The sequence below is a fragment of the Zeus faber genome (assembly GCF_960531495.2).
Source record: "Zeus faber genome assembly, chromosome: 16".
Lineage (NCBI taxonomy): Eukaryota > Metazoa > Chordata > Actinopteri > Zeiformes > Zeidae > Zeus > Zeus faber.
In genome coordinates, this window is record NC_137202.1 from 24402552 (window position 1) to 24422580 (window position 20029).

The following is a 20029-nucleotide window of genomic DNA, read 5'->3' on the forward strand; positions in this document are numbered from 1 at the left end:
GTCATTATCTGGAGACAATATTTTCATACAGGAAGCTCGTATCAAGCACACTGAACAACACAGGTTAAAATGTCGCTGGACTTCAGAAGTGTTGCCATATTCATCAGCCAAAACATCCCATTTGAACCAGTTTCCTCATGGTCACCATCTCACTGTGTCAGGCCGCATCCAATCGCGCCGCATTGCTTTGTTAAATCTAGATGCCCCCAACCCCCAGGTTTTATTTTAGGAAACTTTTCAATCTCATCCCATATTTATCGACCACTCCTTTAATCCCAGGAGGGGACTACAATGCTGTATAAGACACTTTTATTGACAAGCATTCCACCCGCCCTGCTAGCTACCTCTTGTACCATCGCCCCAAACACCTCGATTGGGTCGATGAACCGGGTCGATCTGGAGACTGCAGCACCCAACTGATAAGATTACTTTTTTTTTTTCCACATCCACAAAAATCACATACAAGAATCGACTACTCCCTTAGAGACTCTAAATTGACTGCTGATATAATAAATACTAAATATCACAACATATTCATTTCTGATCACAGCCCTGTTGAATTATAAATAAATCTTGACACTACAAAGCCCCCATTTGACGGGAAATTGAATCCTTTACTACTTAATGATAAACGGTTTTGCCAACAGACAATCAAACAAATGACAGATTATGATACCTCTGATGTAACTGATTCCACTTTATGGGAAGCATTTAAAGCTGTTATGAGAGGTCAAATTATTTCATAGGAAGCTAAGCTGAAAAAAGATAGGGAAAAGAGAATGTCAGATATAACTATTAAACTCTGTTCACATGACAAAAAGACCTCCCCTTCCATGCTCAATAAGATAATAAAATTTGAATACAACTCTATTCCTTCCAATCAAGTCAAATCAAGACTATTAAAAATAAAACTGAAACTTTGAATTAAATGATAGACCGGATAAACTACTTGCATGTCAACTTAAAAGCATACAGGCCAAAGGAGCAATTCATAAAATTAAAACCAGTGCAGGAAACGTTTCCACAGACCAAAATAAATCAAGTCTGTTTTCTTGAATTCTGTCACAAAGATCCCAATTTGATTCACAAGATTACCTATTTAAAGGCGACAGAAAAGTTTAAATCAAATATTGGAACCTGGAGATGATTGGTCCTGTTAATGTGATCAAAATGGTAGCCCACATTGTACATCTAAAAAACAAATAATTAAACCCAAATCATGGGTGGTCTAAACCTCCCGAACTTCCAACACTATTATCGGGCTGCAAACTCCTGAGCCCTGATGTACTGGAAAGATGCATATCCAGGAAAAATGACCAGCTCCACCCCCCTATGGCTTGCTATAGAACAGGACATCACAAATAGTTGCCTTCCTGCCCTTCTGTTTTCAGCAACCTTCTGTCTGCCATCACAGGTAATAATTTCATGGTTAAATATTCATTAAGAATCTGGTACCAAATAAGGAAAACATTTCAGGTACCCGGAACATCTGTCTGTACTCCTATACATCATAACCATGCCTTCCCTCCTTCACTAAATGAGAACAACTTTACTCTCTGGAAGAACAGAGAATTCCTTCTCTAGTGGACCTGTACATAGATAATAGTTTTGCCTGCTTTCCTTGACTCAAGGTCTTAAGGACTCGTGTCTTATTTCACAATTTATTGGTTTCTCACAGCCTGCAATCCAACCTCCACACAGCATTTAAAAGACGCCTGTGAAAAAGAGCTTAATATAACTATTAATAACGAAAGCTGGGAAACTTATCTAAAAACCACCTATAGTTGGTTTATTTACTCCAGAAACCAATTGGTTCAATTTAAAGTAATCCACAGATTACACTACTCCTGTACCAAACTACACTCATGTTACCCCTCTGTGCCACCTCTTCTGATCTTGTCCCAGACTGAACAAGTTCTGGAGTGACACCTTCAAGCTTTACAGATATATAAAACTGTCCCATTATGCCAGACCAATATTGTGTGGTCCTGGACAGGTCCAAACACTTATCTCTATCCCACAATCAACGTAAGATAGTACAATATGGCATGGTTGTTGCACAAGGAACATTTTAACCCTTTTTTAAAACCTGGCTAACAAAAATTACCAACTTATTACACAGGTAGAGGATAAGGTACGATGTTTCTCTCAGATCTGCAATCTTAGATAAAATGTGTACAACCATTTCTGTCTTACTTATCAAGAACAGCCTGAATGTGTATATGTGTATTTTCCTTTTTTCTCTTCTTTTTTCTCTCTCCTTGACTCATGGCTGACATTCCTTTAATGTTTGGTGCTTATTAATGTACTCACTAAAAATGTTTTTATAAGAGCAACCCCTGGGGGGGTGTGTGAAATTGTTTTCTGTGACTTTGTCATCAGTCTGTAAAACTAAAAATCATTTAAATAAAATAGAAATAACAATACAGCAGGTTTAAATATTGATGCCCATTCACGGTAAAAAAAAAACAGCAAAAAAAACAAAAACAAAAAAAAACAGGCTTGCACCTCTATATTGCCACCCACAGTCACTTCATCCTGGTGCCGGGCCTGGCCCTTCCACAGCCTGTAAGGTGTGTTTTTGGGTCTTTGTCCTGTTGAAACACAAATTATGGTCCCACTAAGCACAAACCAGATGGCGTGTTGCTGCAGAATGCTGAATTCTAAAAAGAATCGCAGACAGTGCCGTCAGCAAAGCACCATCACACCATCACACCCCCCTCCTCCTCCTCCTCTTCCTCCTCTTCCATGCTTTGAGCAGCCACACCTGTCTTGGGTTTAGGTGATTGGTCCCTGGGTCAGTGTGTCTGTAAGCCTGTTGCTCATTAGACTAATCATCGAGCAACAGGTAAAACCCCCGTCCCCCCACACACACAGGAGAGGAGCCCATGTCATGACATGCTGTCCATCTGGTCCGGGCATTTTCCACCTAGCCCACTCTCTACAATAAACTGGTGTATTTTCAACCCCATCGTCTGTGTCTCTGTGTTGGAGAGCCCTGAAAACGCCACTCGGGTGGCGTGTGGCAGGCAGAACTGCCACAGTGGCACCTGAACAGGAACTCTCCAGCATGGGGAAAGGATCCGCCAGGGATGAACCACTATGGTTTGGATTTTTAGGAGTCCAGCCCGCAAATGATCTGAGTTTTTAAAACGAAAACTATATGAAACAGAAGAACGAACACGGGTGATGTCAGAAATTAGTGAAAAACCGACCAAATTTGACATCAAGTATTCAGGTGCTCCTGCTTGACGAGGCACCAATGTTTGTAAATAAATGGAACGAGATGAGATTTACAGTAAGATGCTTTATGACGTCATTATTTTTACTATAAATGTTTTCCAACAGGAAAAAGTTGTGGACAGTACCTGGCACCTGGTACTTTTTTTCGGTATCACCTCCGTCTAGGTCACAAGCAAGCTGAGGCGATACCAAAAGGTGACGTGAAAACACTGCAGACTACTGATTGGTCAGGAAGAATAGTCACTAAATTCTTCACTGTGTCATTGCTTCATCATTGCACGACACGGGACATCCTACACAAACCTGTTTCTCCTGTTTTTTTCAGCAGTCTTTTGTCTAGGTGCCATCAGCCATTTCTGAAACAAAATTTGTCTCCTCGACCTCACAAACAGCCAAATACCTAGAATAAAGGACACAATCCCTTTGAAATCCTCCATTGTTCCTGTGTGTGTCACATTGAAGATGACGTCACGGCAGTCAACTTGAGGGGGTACTATCTTCAGTGGAAAACAAACCACCCGGTACCAAAAGAGAGTAGAGTCGAGTTGAGTCAGTACCATGTCGTGACAAACGTCTTCTAGACTGTACAGTAACTGAAAGTCCTTTATCACAGTTACAACGTAAAAGACCTTTATCCCAGAGTAACTGTGATCAAGTTCTTAAAACTGTAACTCAGATAAAGATCTAGCAGACTGACCTGACTTAGAAACACTTTCAAAATCTGAATAAGTTATATTTAAAAGAAAAAGCAAAAAAATAAAAATAAAATAAAATATATATATATATATATATATATATATATATATATATATAGGGAGGAGTCTAAGGAAACCAAAGCCTTATTCTGTGAACACCGGTGGAGTCAAAACGATTGTCATTGATTTTAAATTGATCTAGTATTGAGAATGGAATATCAACAAATCGCATGATTGTAACCATATGCTGAACACACAGAAGAAAATGTCATGCTATTTTACATATGAAAATAAATATCATAAAAATAACAAACATCTTTAATCATCTTTAATCTCATACCGTATGTTTTTTCTACCTGCAAGAGTTGTAATTGTTCTTATATAATACAAGTGGGTACACCTGAGGTTAGCCTGCCATCAAATAAACTTGGACACACACTTGCGCGCACACACACACACACACACACACACACACACACACACAAAGCCTAACCACTATCCTCTCCTCACCCCTCCCACCTCCCTTGCTCTTTCCATCAGGTGGCTTTGTAGAGAGCCTGGGGCTCTGCGTTCTGCAAACAGCTCTGCTCTGGGACAATAAAAGTTGGTGACAAGGATCATCTCTGCCTCACAGGTGCAGATCTCTGGATAGTAGCCACTGATGGGGTGGTGACTTATCTCACAGAAATTTGAAAAAGAGAAAACATCCCATGATATCACCTGCTAAATGAAATAGAACAGCTCTTCGGAGAGACACAGGAACCAGACTAACACAGGAAACGACCAATGTAATAGAATGTTACTGAACCCCACGGATACAAAAAAAAATGCCAGGAGAAATCTAGTCCTCCCTTCTATTTTGTTTACTCTATACTATAGATTTTTGTCTGTTAGTGTCCGCTGTCCCATTGTTAAAAGGCAAATGTTTTGACAATATTGCTTATCTTATGCTGCACACTATACTATACACGAGAGACATCTTGGAGTATAAAGACTGTTGTTAGGACTGATGTTATATTAGGATCATTATAGTACTATCATCCTTATTCATACTGTTACTATGGAGTGCAATTATCATTGCATGGTGCTCTTTAACTGTTTGTATTGGATGCCTGATTTCACTGCTGATACTACTACATGACACTTTGACTGCTTTTATTACTGTAAGCCACTTTCCTTGCCATTACTCATTATACCACATCACACTTTTTTTTTTACTGCTGCTATTATTCTATTACTGTTTGCCACTTAACGGCTGTTGTTCTGTATGCCACTTTCATTAATAATGCTGCATACCTTTATAAACTGGTACTCTCCCATATTAGGCACTACTAGTTAACTGTGCACATAGACAGTGTACATATGTGTTAATTCTTATCTCATTTAAATATCATTCTTAACTGAACTGTTTTTTGCTGCTGTTATTGCCAGAATTCCCCTCATGAGAGATGTCATCTTATGTCTTTCATATAAAGCACATTACACTGGACTAAATATTTGGTTTGTTCAATTTATTAACTCACCCATCAATGTTTTAATGCTTACTGAAGTCACTGTCTAAATGTCAGAACAACTTGCATTTCTAGTGAAATTATTTCCAATGTAGTGGCTCTGATCTAATCTCATGCGTCTCAAAATACATTGGGGGTTTTAACCGTGGTGATGAATGACTACTTGACTGTAGCTGACATCCAATGTCAGGGAATGGAAACCAAGTAATCAAACAACAGGTTAGCGTTCTTAGAAAGCACATCTTTCGAAAGAGTTGTTGTATCTTTGTTGAAATGCAAGTCTCAACAGCAGTTTGCAGTGTACCTGCAACAGGGCAGACTATCTAGTGCTGCTTGTTCAGCTAATGTTGGGCAAATTACGGACAAAGAACAGAAATCCAAACCGAGAGAAACATTCATAGATCTCTTAAGAGGTAGAAATAACTCAAGAAACCCCGAAATCAAGATTCTTCATTCAAACCTTGAAAGACAGTAGCGGTGCTTCAAATGATTGGCTGTTGCCATGGCTAAACTACAGTTAACATATTTGGAGCCCGAGTGACCTCTGACTCATATCATTAGCTCAGGCGTGATCGAGATTCAAGAGGTTTATTCGTCACATACATCTACATACTTTCATACATATATGGAGTGAAATGTCAATGTAACGCACCCGGTGATTACACACCACATGTCCTAGACTGAACACAGTAGCTACCTAAGAATTTCTACTTGAGCAACTCACTGATTCCTAAAACGTAATGCGGTAAGTCGAATACCATAGAATAAAATTAAAATATATTGAATAAAACAAAATAAAATAAGAACTCATGGGTAATGCAGGGTTGGGGTACAGAATAGATAAAGTTTATAGGCTTATGTATATGGGATAGGCTATTTATGTATATACAGATATGTGCATCGGGGCCGGTTTGGAGGCCGCAGACCAGACCAGGTCGCATAAAGCACAAATCTCGCTTAGCCAATGAGACTTGCTGTCAAGACAATTAAATGAGGATAGCATTTTTGAATTAACAGCATTACTTACTTACTATACAACAGGTTTTTTTGTGCAGTAAATCCATTATTATTACTATTACATATGTTTACCATTGCCACCTACTGTAGACGAGTGTTTCTCAAATTACGCGTACCCCTAGAGGTACTTTGAGGTACTGCAGGGGGTTCTCCAAAAAATAAAAATGAATATTAGTTATTTATAATGATATATTAAAAAAAAAAAAAAAACACATAGGACGCACATACAGTACATCATTTATGTTCATTTTCTCTTTTTCTTCTCCTGATGCCAGTGAAGGAGGTACGCAGGTGGGAAAAAAAAGGGATCTTTAGTGTGGTCACATACACTACTAAAACGAAGTTTTAGAACCACTGACCTAGACAACCAGGAGGCCAGAGGGCTTGTTTTGTCTTACCACTCCCAGTTGACAGATAGGTTGGATAGGACCAGATAAGATAAGACTTTATAAATCCCCGGAGAGAAAACCCAGGCTTTTCAAACGCGACGTCAGCTGACACGCTAACGTTAGCTAGCTAGCTACGGGATAAGCCGCCGGTAACCGGAAGTTCAATAACAAGCACGTTTTCACCTCGGGGTAAAGTGGGCGGGGCGGAATAAGGCGCGTTACAGCCGATGTCACTGAACACAGATAATAAAGATTATTCATAAAATGAAGGATTGCATCCGCACCTTTGAGAAGAAATTGTGTTGCCATCAATTATTTGTTACGGAGACTATTACAAACTGTTCAATATAGAGGAGCGGCTGCTCTCAGATTAAGCATTGTTCGGCGTAGTGGTGATGAAAAGTTCGACTATTTTATTCAGATTCGGCTCTTGACGAGTCACTGGATTTTCTTTTCGACCCGTTTCGTTTCGGCCTCTGAATCCGCTTGTTTGCTTCAGTCACGGAGACAATGTCCCCATTACGCACGGCTTCGTTCCATGCCGTTCCATACACCATCCCCAGCCCCGTTCTTATATATATATATAGTTTTGTTATCCTAATTCTGGCATAAATTTTTGGGGGCTGGGAAATGCAAAGTGTTAATCACAAATATACCTTCTTACTTTTGTCTGAATAATGTGTTTCGTTCAAATATATCGCTGGCCACACATTCACGTTCAATATGCGTTACTTGGCCTTTTTTTTTTGTTTTGTTTTGCCTTGGACTTGGGCGGATAATCACCTCAACTTTCTGGGTCATGGATTCACTCGCTCACTTCCACTTTGGAAAACATTCGTTTCGTTCGCAGCGAACGATTCGCCCACGAGTCTCGCGTTACTATTTCGGTAGAGGACTGTTTTAAAAGATGATATTAGTCTTGGTATTAAGTTGTTTGCAGGGATAAATCACCTTAAACATATCTCTATTATCTCCCTATTATTAATAATAAGAGGGTAAATAAAACGTGTTGACGGGCCAACTTGACGGGCCAACATCTCGTCTTAACGCGGGGGGGGGCCCTTTAATAGACGCAGTGACGTCATGAAGCGCCCATCCCTGCGCGGCGCACAGGTGGCAGCTCCGGTCGGCTCGGGTTACTGACCGGCCCCCGGGACACAATAGAACCGAGTCCATTCCCGGGATGTGAACAGGGAATCGGCCCCGCTCCGTTCCGTTGAAGCGAACGAATGCCTTGAGACATGCGCCAGGCGGAGGGACCGCACTGAGCGCACTGAGCGCCGGGACCGCGCGGTCGCAGTCGAGCGGGATCGGTGGCGTGGTCAGGTAAGGGAGGTCATCCTTTTGTTACTCCGTTTCCCCGGCGTGGTTTCACGTCATATGAGGCTCAACTGAAACCAGGGAAACGTGGCACGCACCAATATAACGCCAGAGTTTTGCCGGACTCTACCGCTCAATAAATGTATGAAAAACATGTTTTTGTTGTTGTGTAATTATGTCTTCATTCTAAACACCTGCCCCCCCCACCTAAAAGAAAAAAAATAAAAGATGATTCAATTGTAAAATGATTACATTATGGACAATTACAATTACAATTACATTACATTATGAGCGACGACTTCCGCATGCGAGGAGGCGGCCGGGCGGCCGTTCAGATCACAGCCTCGTTTGTCTGCGTTTCATTCCTAGTGTCCATTAAATGAAAGCCCTGGTTGGGATTCATTCAGCAGGCTCATGCGGACTGGGGCCGACAACTGTTTACAGGCTCATGTCAACAGGTTATAATTGATCATAACTAGAGATACCTACTAACTATTCCAATAGTTACTAGTTACTATTTTAGTATCACTAGTCAAAGTGTATTAGTACTAGTACTTGTTTATGAGATACTACTATCTATACCAATTGTTACTAGTAAATATTTTAGTTTCACTAGTCAAAATGTATTAGTACTAGAACTTATTTACTACTAACTACTCCAACAGTTACTAGTTACTATTTTAGTGTCATTACATTACATTACATTTAGCAGACGCTTTTATCCAAAGAGACTTCAAACACCGACGGACGCAGCCATCAGGAGCAATGAGGGGTTAAGTGTCTTGCTCAAGGACACTACAGCATGCTAGCAGGAGGAGCCTGGGACCGAACCAGCAACCTTTAGATCACTAGACGACCAGCTGTTGTTGGTATAACAACAAAACATGTTGCGAGTAACAGTAAGTAAAGGCACTTGTCACTAATGAATAAGTGCTACTGTAGTACACAATTAATAGTGACATTTCGAATTGAAATAGGTACTAGTTGCAATCAGAATAGATACTGGACGTGGGCAAATATTGAATATCTCAAACACGGACCCCCATAGGATTCAATGACAATTGTCCAAATTGAGACTAGACACGTTGCAATAGTTACTACTAATAATTGGAATAGTTAGTAATATCTAAAAAATAAGTACTTGTACCTAATTCATTTGACAAGTAAACCTAAAATAGTTACTACTAACTGTTGGAATAGAAACTAGCAACAAGAATATAAGTACTAGTAACTTTTAAAAAGTGGCTTTTTCATCCTATGGATCAAATGTTAAGACAGCTTGCCATTGATGTTTTATTTGGACCCCACCCTCAAAATATCAGTTGTGTCTATTTGGGTATATGTACAGTACCCAAATTGATCATCTTTTTACAGACATTTCAATTTATAATTTAAAAATATGCACCTTGCATTGACTGAAATGAAGTTTAATATCAGACTTTTTATTCATCATCATCATCATCATCATTATTATTGATATTATCCCAAATTATATGTAATGTAAGTGATATGTTGTGATATATATCATATTTAAGGATCGTTATAATAATATATATATATATATCGTGTTTTAAGTTTAAGTTTTTTGTGCATGAAGTGTGCGTGTGTTGTTATATCTGCTTAAGAGTTCCAAATCTCTAGTCAAATAATCCACCTTATTTCAGCAAATTAAAGTATGATTAAAGTGTACTAATTACCAAAAGTTAAAAAAAAAAAAAAAACTTAAGTTGTTAGAAGAAAATCTCACAGCGACCTCTGAATTATCAGCCTATCCCATGTGTAGCGGTTGGCACCTGCATAATAGCTGGCTCATTTGTTTCCCTCCCTCGGCCATTTTCATTGGGCTTGAACGTGTGACTCATGACTCAGGCTTATCCGTCTTAGCTCTGGATGACAGCCAGCCTTAAACATTTGTTTGTTTTTTATTTAATGGAAAAACTGTGTTTATTAAGTAGCACAGAAAAGCCCTTATTTCAGTTACCTCCTTCTGCGGACACTTCCACCACTACCTGTAGAGTAGACTGTCACAATATTACTGGAGTAGAGCTAGAATAATCGTTAGAATGGAATAGAGGTTACATGATGGTTAATTTCCTTCAGAGTGAACTACATGCTGCAAGTGGTTTAGCTGTGCCACATTGCATTGTGAAGAAATAGACAGGCAAATTATTATTGTTATTATTATTATTATTATTAGAATTATACATAAATGAATTGTGAGAAGATATGAAATCAGGATTTTTAATTCAGAAGCAGATATCATGCGATGGCCTCTGACTTGGATACTTGTGTTTGTATACTTTCAGACATGGCAGCCAGCGACAAAGTCGCCATCTTGACGGACGATGAGGAGGAGCAGAAGAGGAGGTATGTTTTGGCTGAACCCTTCGACACACTCTCGTTGGAGCTCCACGGCGAGAGCTCCGCCCCCGTGCCGCCTGCCCCCCCGGACGTCGTGCCCGGCGAGCCCCCCGTCCCTCCCGACCCCTCCATTGACTGCTGCGAGCGGGTGTGCCTCCGCATCAACAGCAAGCTCCTCATCTCCAAGATCTTCTACTTCTTCTTCTACTCGGCGTACGGCTCGCTGCACCCCCTGCTGGCCGTCTACTACAAACAGTTGGGAATGTCGCCGAGCCGCGGCGGGCTGCTCGTCGGCATTCGCTACTTCATCGAGTTCTGCAGCGCCCCCTTCTGGGGGGTCGTGGCCGACCGCTTCCGGAAGGGCAAGGCCGTCCTGCTCTTCTCCGTGCTCTGCTGGTTGGTGTTCAACTGCGGCATCGGCTTCGTCAAGCCGGCCGCGATGAGCTGCACGGAGAAGGGCGCCGTGGCGACCTCCCCGCCGACGGTGACCGACACCGGTAACGCCACATCACTGGTCAACGCCACATTTCACACGAGAAGTGGCCCCGGCTCCAGCTATCTCTTCGACTTCCCCTCGATTTCATACATGGTGGAATCGTACCGCCGCGCACGCCGCAGGTTTCAGCGAGGTGCGAGCGTCATGTCGGATAACGTCACTCAGCTCACACCGAACGCTACCACCGCGGCCACTGCCACGTCTCCCCTCAGCACTTCCACCCCAGAGCCCACCAAAGCCAAAGAGTACCAGATCATCTACAACCCGGACCAGGTGGAGAGGATTTTTCTCCTCATCCTGCTGGTGGTCATCGTGGGGGAGTTCTTCAGCGCACCGGCAGTCACCATCGTGGACACGGTCACCTTGCAGTACCTGGGGAAGGCGCGGGACCGCTACGGCCTGCAGAGGATGTGGGGCTCACTGGGCTGGGGCCTTGCCATGCTGCTGGTCGGCATCTGGATCGACCACACCCACATATCCGTGGTCGTCGACGGCGTGGGCTGCACGCTGCCGGACTTTCGCTTGCACAACTACCAGATCGCCTTCATCATGTTCGGCGTGCTGATGGCCGTGGCGTTCATCGCCGCGACGCAGTTCCACTTTGACACGGGCAGCGACTACCACCAGGATGCTTTGGAGGGCGCCACGGAGGAAGGGGAAGGCCCGGGGGATGCTGGGAGGATCCCGTCCCCCGCCGAGTCGCCCGGCAGCCCCGAGGTGCGCCAGGAGTTCCATTACAGCGACCTGCTCAGGCTGCTGTGCAGTGTTCAGTACAGCTCGGTCCTGTTTGTGGCCTGGTTCATGGGCTTTGGCTACGGCTTTGTGTTCACCTTCCTGTACTGGCACCTCGAGGACCTGAAGGGGACCACAACACTGTTTGGCATCTGCTCCATCCTCAGCCATGTTTCGGAGCTCGCCGCTTACTTTACCAGCCACAAGTTCATCGAGCTGGTGGGGCACATCAGGTATCTTACATTTATTAATAATATCGTTCATTGAAATATTCTTTCTCTATTCTGTATCCAAAGCATTTTGGGACATATCTCCCCCTAAAACCCTCGCAATGATTTAGAGCGACGCTCTGTTTTAAGCACAAAAGAAATACCACTGATGGCCACTAGCTGGGGAAGGGCGAGGGGGCTACAGACGCCACCGCCTTTTGGACGCTCATTTTCCATTTCCTGCGGGCGGGGTCCACCGTCGTCATTGGCCAGCTGTCGCGGCGTGGGCTGCATTGGCAGCCACATTTTTCGTCAGGCAATGTGGAAACAACTCCTTCATGAAGGCGGAGTCACAGTTTAGGTTCCACGGCACCATGATGTTGCGAGTTTTATAATCCCGATGCCATGCCAGCGTTGTCTGCCACGCCCCTTTTTCAACACTCCTTGCGTTACTAGCCCCCTTTTTTTTAAATGATTCAACTTGCGGTACGACACAGGAGCTGGATAAATAGAACGACTCACTCGCTGCTTATCTTTTCACGTCTGTCTTGTTTTTTTAATTGATAACCAAGCTTTCGCATCTTCTGCTTAAAGAGCCTGTTCCCAAACGAGAAAAAAAAAAAAAAAAAGCGAAAAGAAAAACTTGTCTCCCCAGCAACCAAGTTTCTGAAACAACAATTTAAACCCGAGTTAAATCCACTTACAGTCCTCATCAACGCGAGTCGTTTCCCCAAAACATTCCGATGCCAAAGAGTCCAGAATGTGCTGTCGCCTTTCCAGGGCCCAGCTCAGGCTGTCCCAAGTTGTCCACTTATGAGGGAAACCAATTAAATATAATTCAATTTGAAGGGTTGCTATGCTCACTTCAGCTCTCCATTATTTCCATTCGCCGGCAGTGTTGGTGAGAATCTGTGTTGTCGGTCGCCGGTTGCCCTGGCGTCGCTAATGCGTGGCCTCCAATCCCTAAACGGCCCAATTTTCTGTTGACGCGCAATTGAGGGGGTGGGGGGGGGGGCATGATGTGAAAGTGTCTGGAGCTGGGCTTGAAAAAACACTGCCGTACACGGTAGTGAAGCGGCACAGAGCGAGTTCCCGTCCGCGGAGACAATTCCATCATTGATGGGAGTGTTTGTGTCGCGGGGGGGGAGCATACAGAAAGACCATTTATGACAGGTGTGTTCAACTGGGAGCCCTCAGAACTCCCACCGCTGTGCTTTAAAAACAGAGCACCTCCATTTTGAACCAAATTTGAAAACCTGGGCTCCACTCTTTATCAGACCACTGGCCGTTAAATGGAATGTGGACGCTTTTGTGCTGTCGACTGTTAAAGAAGACCTCTCTTAAAGGGACGGGTGTCAATTTATTTCAGTCAACCTTCTTATAATAATAATAGTAGTAATAGTGATGCATTTTATTTATAGGGCGCTTTTCTCAGAACTCAAAGTACTGTATAATCGGACGCAAAAGCATCATAAATCCAACCCCAGTTGAGGTCAACAATGAGACGTTAAAAACAATGACAATTCAAATGAGCAAAAAGCAGATCCGCCAGACACGAGCATAAAAGTAAAACAAGATCACGTTGACACCAGAGATGTTAAATTAACGGTAAAAAGACAGAAGACAATGCAGCATGTGGAACGGCGGTTGTGGGTGAGACATGGGGCGGTCTTAGTGAAACTTTTAATTGCATCTATTTATTTATTTATTTTTATTTAATTGTATTTATTTTAAACATTTTTATTTTTTTCAATTTTTAAATTTATTTTAATAAAATTAAAAACAAAAAAAAAAAGTGAATTCTTCAACGCTGACCAATGTCGGAATGGCCCAGGAATCTTCTGGAATCTTTATTCATCACCACCAAGGTGATACGGCCAGAAAGTATTTTATTTTAACCTCGTCCAAACCCTCGGCTTTTGCTGCTCACGTTGGAGTTTAAAGTTGACGTTATTTTACTGTTTTATCGGTTTTGGTAGTTGATGGCATCTAACACATATATAATGAACTACATCCTCCACCCAGCCAGTATCGTTTGCTTTATTTTTTATCTGTAATCAAATATACCTCTTTTACATGTCACATGATGTCCACTGTCCTTATCATAAGAGGGCTGTTCATGTTGTCAGGCTGCAGGCAGCTCTGTAATCCTTCAGCTTATATTACCGTCGGTGTACATTGGGAGCCGCCCAACACAACCACAGTCTGCCACTGTCGAAGGTCAATCGCTCTAATTAATTAAATCAGTTGAGGCTCCTCTCGTGAAATGTGTGACTGTGTGTGTTTTGGTCCGGTGCCGACCGGCGTCGCCGTTGAGTGGCGACCTCGGTGACGTGTTGTGGTGTCCCCGCCGCAGGGTGCTGTACATCGGCCTGGCGTGCAACACCGCCCGCTACCTGTACATCTCCTACCTGGAGAACGCCTGGATCGTCTTGCCGATGGAGATCCTGCAAGGTACCCGGTGGTGTTTGCTCTTTTGCATGCTCTTTTTTTTTATTTTTTATTTTTTTAACCGACACCATTAAAAATAAATAAATAAATAAAGTGTCAACGCTCTAATCCTACGCTGACCTGCCAGCGTTTGCAGGATTTTTGTTCTTATTTGGAAGTTTTTTTCATTTTTTTAACCATCGCAGATTGTACAGTGTCGGGTGGAACGCAAACAAGGCTGAAGTTCACGTCCTCAACGGCGTCAACAGAGTTTTGCGGCAGTCAATAATCAATGGCTTTTTGAGCAGCAAATGTTGTTCACATTCACGGACGGACCCCCAAGTTGGTGACCGTGGGTCCGCCTGGCAGTGAGGCTCGGGGGAGGCTAGCACCCTGCAGGAGTTACTGCCAGGTCAAAACAGGAGCAGTCCCTGTTTGTTTAACAACCGCGTATCCGACGCCCTTTTCCTCACTAGATATGACCCGGATGTGGGGACGGTGGGAGGAATAGAGTGGAACAGAATACCTCCAGTTTTTCCACGCAGGAAACGTCCGGCGCGGTGCTGGGTTTGTGTTGTGGGCTCTGTGGCCGTGTGGGCATTTGCCTCGTGTCGGCACAGGGCTGTTTAAGGAGCTCTTAAATCTCTCTTTAATTGGTAAACACCTCCGCCTTCACCCCGATGACGGTCCCAAAAAAAGATTCTGAGCATTGCTTTGGAAGGTCCATTATTGACTCTCCTTCCCTGACTACTCATAAAGTCCCTTTGCTGTTTTCCAATGATTTAACTTTTCTGCGATATCACCTTCTCCATCTCAACCTTCCAGATGTTGTTGGGAAAACCAATCCGCATATAAAAGAATGTAGTTATTTCAAAGCTTTTGGTGTGCAATTGGCTTATAACAACCGTATCCACTGGGAATGACGCTCATGGGCGCAAAGCCGCGACTGCAAAGTCCTCAATGCAAACATTCTCGACTGCGGCCTCGTGTAAATCAACATCAACGCGTTCTCTCCGCAGGGAGAACCGGTCTGATGGGCCCATCCCTGTTTGGGTTTGAGTTTTTGCCGCCACAACACATGGGGATATTCCAGAGTGCTTACCAACGGCGTGAGTGACGCTCGCTTCTGATAGCCCGGTTAATTTGATGGAACTGTTCCGGGGAGGTTAGCGTGGCAACTAATGCTTTCCTGCCTGCCGGGTTGGGAGCGGGCGGGACGAGGCCTCCCGGCGGAGCTTGGGAGTGTCACCTTGTGAGCCGATGACTGATGACATTTCATTCCCCGGCGTCTTGTCCTCATAATGCATTGAGGGATACACTTGCCAAAGTAGGGTGCAGGGTTGGCATACTGCCATATTTCACCAGATGTAGTACATCATCCTGGTACTTTTTACATTCTATTTTATGCACACTGTGGTTTTGGACGTAGTAGACATTAATACTAATTTGACATGCTGAATGGGAGGCTAGTGGGCCATTTTGGATGCAGCTCAGCACCTCTTGTTAGTAGATAAGTACTTACTGATAGCGGAACCGCATTTCCTCCCGAGAACCACTGCAGCTCTGCGTCGGCTGTTAATCTACAGGAAACAGCATTTCTCACGTTGACAGCAAAGGACGCACGCCGCAACGCATCTTTTGAATTGCATTTATTATGTTCACACATTCCAGTGTGTCATGACTGTTTGGTAAGTTAAGGATGATTTATTTTAAATGCTGATTTTATTCCGACTTGCGGACACGGTGGTGTTTGTGAAACGATACCTTCCCTGGGCAAACGGTGTAACTGATCATGCTCTTTGATAGGAATTGCCGCTTGGATGCTCATCTCATCATGGCAAAGGTCTGACGGTAGACCCACACCGTGTGTTTTGTTTCTCTGCGGGTGTGTCTTGTAGGAGTGACCCACGCCTCCGTGTGGGCAGCCTGCATCTCCTTCCTGAGCGCCGGCGTCCCGCCCGCCCTCAGGACGTCGGCCCAGGGGATCCTGCAGGGCCTGCACCTGGGGCTGGGCCGCGGCTGCGGGGCCATGGTGGGGGGCGTGTTCGTCAACTTCTTTGGTAAGTCGGTGGCTTGTATCTTGTTAAAATATTAAAAAAAAAAAAAAAGACTTCAAATCAGCAAAAATATTGACGTTAAATTCTGTAGTTCAGAAAATCAGCGAATGTCAGTGTTTGATTTATATGGTAAATAATCAATGGTTTTTGGGGTATTTTCGGTTAACTTTCAATGAAAAATGGGTCTTGAATTGAAGCTCAGCTTGCTATTCGCCTGTTAGTTAGACGTCCTGTTGGCGTGTTGCTGCATAACACGACCCACGACGCTTCGCAGTCTGTTTGTGGTCAGAAGCAGGGATGAAGTCCCGCTGCTGATGCAAACTTTGAGGAGTTTTCTCGCAGTCACAATGAAGACGAGGGGGAAGCGCCCGGCGGCACTTTTTTCGGTCCGGCCCGCATGCTGAGCTGTGCTGTGCGTGTTTCCCTGCACAGGTGCTGCTGAGACCTTCAGGGGGATCGGGATGGCGTCTCTCGTGATCCTGCTGCTCTTCTCCTTCATCCAGTACATGACGCGAGAGGACGAACAGAAAGGTGAGAGAGAGAGAGAGAGAGAGAGAGAGAGAGAGAGAGAGAGAGAGAGAGAGAGAGAGAGAGAGAGAGAGAGAGAGAGAGAGAGAGAGAGAGAGAGAGAGAGAGAGAGAGAGAGAGAGAGAGAGAGAGAGAGAGAGAGAGAGAGAGAGAGAGAGAGAGAGAGAGAGAGAGAGAGAGAATCAAATTTTAATGAGTGGAAAAAATGGCAATACTCAAAAAGTATTCGATTCAATACTCCTAATATTTTCAATTAGGTATTGTCCGCTGAATGATTCCGTTTGCAGCTCTGAGGGGGTTTTGGGAAGCACAAAGTCAAACAAAAAGGCCGTTTCACCTCCATCTATTGGGCGTCGGTGGCTCGTCCCCGCTGAGCGGTCAGACGTATTGATCTTCCATGAGAAAGTGGGTCACTGCAGCGGAGGAAAACCATGTTCGTTGGAGCGAGCGAGGGAGGGTATGAATTTAAAAAGAAGGATTAAAAAAAATAAAAATGAAAGGACCCCTTGATTGAATGCCGCCAGAGCTGTGTACTGCATCTGTGGTACCGCTCCAAGTCTAAATAAAGATACTGGACATGGAAGGAGTATTTAAAAATCTGTGCTAAAGTGGCAGCGCTGTCGCTTGACAAGCATTGTGCCAAATGACTTGTCTTGTCATAAAGCTCTTGCGCAGTTAATCAGACAGCAATATACTGTAACTATCAAATTCACAGCAGCTGCTTTTCTCGCCTGAGAAGCAAATATATAACACAACATACACAAAAAAGAACATACAAAAAGAGAAGTACAACACAGCATACACAATGATGCAAATACTTTGATTGGCTGTTAAAAAGTGCCAGCTGAAAAAAAGTACCAAATCTAGGATTTTTTTTCTTTTTCACAAAAAAAAAGTTACGGATTTCCACTTTAAAAATGTATCATTATAAAGTGTGTGTGTGTGTGTGTGTGTGTGTGTGTGTGTGTGTGTGTGTGTGTGTGTGTGTGTGTGTGTGTGTGTGTGTGTGTGTGTGTGTGTGTGTGTGTGTGTGTGTGTGTGTGTGTGTGTGTGTGTGTGTGGAATCAGCATTTATTTTAGTAGTAATTGATTGAAAGTCAATGGGAGGGTCTCACCCGGGGATTCCCTCCTCTCTCCTCGCCGCCAGAGGACAGAATGCTGGCGGAGAACATTCCAGTGGCGTCCAGTCCCGTTCCCATAGCGACCATCGACCTGGTGCAGAGCCACAGCGCCGCCCCCCGGCCTCAGGGCAGCCGGCGAGGCGCCCGTCCTGCCGGTGAAGAAGACCAAGCACCAGGAGGACCAGGAGGACGTCTGCCGGCCGGCCTGGGTGATCTCCGGCGGCCCCTGGGGCAGCATCGCCTTCGCCCTGCTCCAGGTCCACGACATCTTGAGCTTGAAGAGGAGCGGCCAGCCGCCCGAAACCCAGCCCCTGCAGGTGTGTGTGACCCGTGCCGACCGAACCAGCTCGTGAAAAGAGTTTTGCCACAGTCTCAAACACAACGATCGAGCGATTTACCGCTTTAGGGTGTTGAAAAATTTAGATCAAGAGCTCCTTTTTTCGGGGGGCGGACAGACGGACGATGCATGCAGAGCAACAGGAAAGAGCGCACGTTTAAGAGGCGGTTGAGCTTTTAATGCCGGTAGAGTTAAATGGATTGAGCTGCGCTCCTCATTAGTCCCCAAACCCAAATCCTTGAGGTGTGACTCGTACTCAGGCTACAAGGCTGGTTTGGATTTTCATTTGATGTTAACATTTAGTTTGTTCTTCCGCCTAAAAACGGACATTCAGGGTGAAAAAGTTACATTTTTATTTTTTATCTTATCTATGTTGGTCAAATGGAAAACCCGTGTGAATGGGTTCACCACAACATTATCGTTCGAGATAGGTCGTGTCACGTCGGGCTGTGTCAAAAGTCGTGATCTTTAATGGGTTTTTGGTTTTTTTTTATACTGACATTTTGTTAAGTTGAATTATTTAAGTCTGACTAACACGACATTTTTAACCCTTTGCTTTGTATTCTTCTGCCTCCGCACACCGAAGAAAGGTGAGACCATTTTTAGACTTGTGAATGTCACTGGAAAGCTGCTGGTGTTTGGTTTTGTTGTTGTTGGTGAACTAACGGGGTGTGTGTGTGTGTGTGTGTGTGTGTGTGTGTGTGTGTGTGTGTGTGTGTGTGTGTGTGTGTGTGTGTGTGTGTGTGTGTGTGTGTGTGTGTGTGTGTGTGTGTGTGTGTGCGTGTGTCTCTTGTTGGTGGGTGCGTCGAAAGGTATCTTGGTAAGATCCCACACCCATAGCGCCGCGTCGTCATCCGTCCTCATGTTCTGGTGAACGCTCTCTCACCCCAAACTGTTCCAAACTGAAGTTCCCGTAAAGCCAAGAAGCTCCTGAAACACCCCAAAATAAAGAGGAATGCGTCAATGGTGCCGCCTCCGGAATTCCGTACTATACGTTCGTACTGTCGTCCAGCGTATCTAGTATGTGACGGGGTTCTTATGAGGTCCTTGAGGTGCTTGACGTGCTTGAATTTCATCCTCAGAAATATAAGCACTGGAATACCTTGAAAATGGCCCTTGAATTTTAAGTCCTTGATTTAATTTTGTAATGCCGGAATGCACGCCGATTTGAGCAAAATGTAGTCTTTAAAAAAAAAAAAAAAAAAAGCCTGACCAAGGTCATTCCTGCAGAATAAAAGTCAGTTCTTCCGGTTCATGGTGGTTCTGAAATACTTTTTGGGTGCTTGGGGTGCCTCCGAATCTGCTCCTTTGCTCATTGATTGGCCCGAATCCCAACCAATCGTGTCGCTTGTTTCACTCCCCCCGCTTGCCAGGTGCCTGACGGGCGTCCGCCGGCCCAGTATCAAGCCGTGGCCACGCCGCAGGAGACCCAGACTGAGCCTGCAACCAAACAGCCCCCCTTGCACCCGGACCCGGGCGTACCCGCTGACCCGGGCGCACCCGCTGACCCTCCGCTCGACCCCCCAGAAGCAGACTGCCCCGCCCACCAACCCGCGCACCCACCCGACAGCCAACAGCATTGA

The 20029-nt window shown here is 44.4% G+C and overlaps 1 protein-coding gene across 1 annotated transcript; it reads left to right on the forward strand.

Moving 5' to 3' along the window:
- Positions 1–8080: 8080 nt before the first annotated feature.
- On the forward strand, positions 8081–20029 carry LOC307242115 (major facilitator superfamily domain-containing protein 6-like; the record flags this gene model as incomplete). The annotated part of the gene is given in 8 exon segments (XM_080016449.1): positions 8081–8181; positions 10482–11997; positions 14330–14427; positions 16302–16463; positions 16893–16991; positions 18136–18223; positions 18225–18426; positions 19820–20029. Coding segments are annotated over 7 exon segments (2373 nt in total). The 5' UTR covers positions 8081–8181; positions 10482–10483.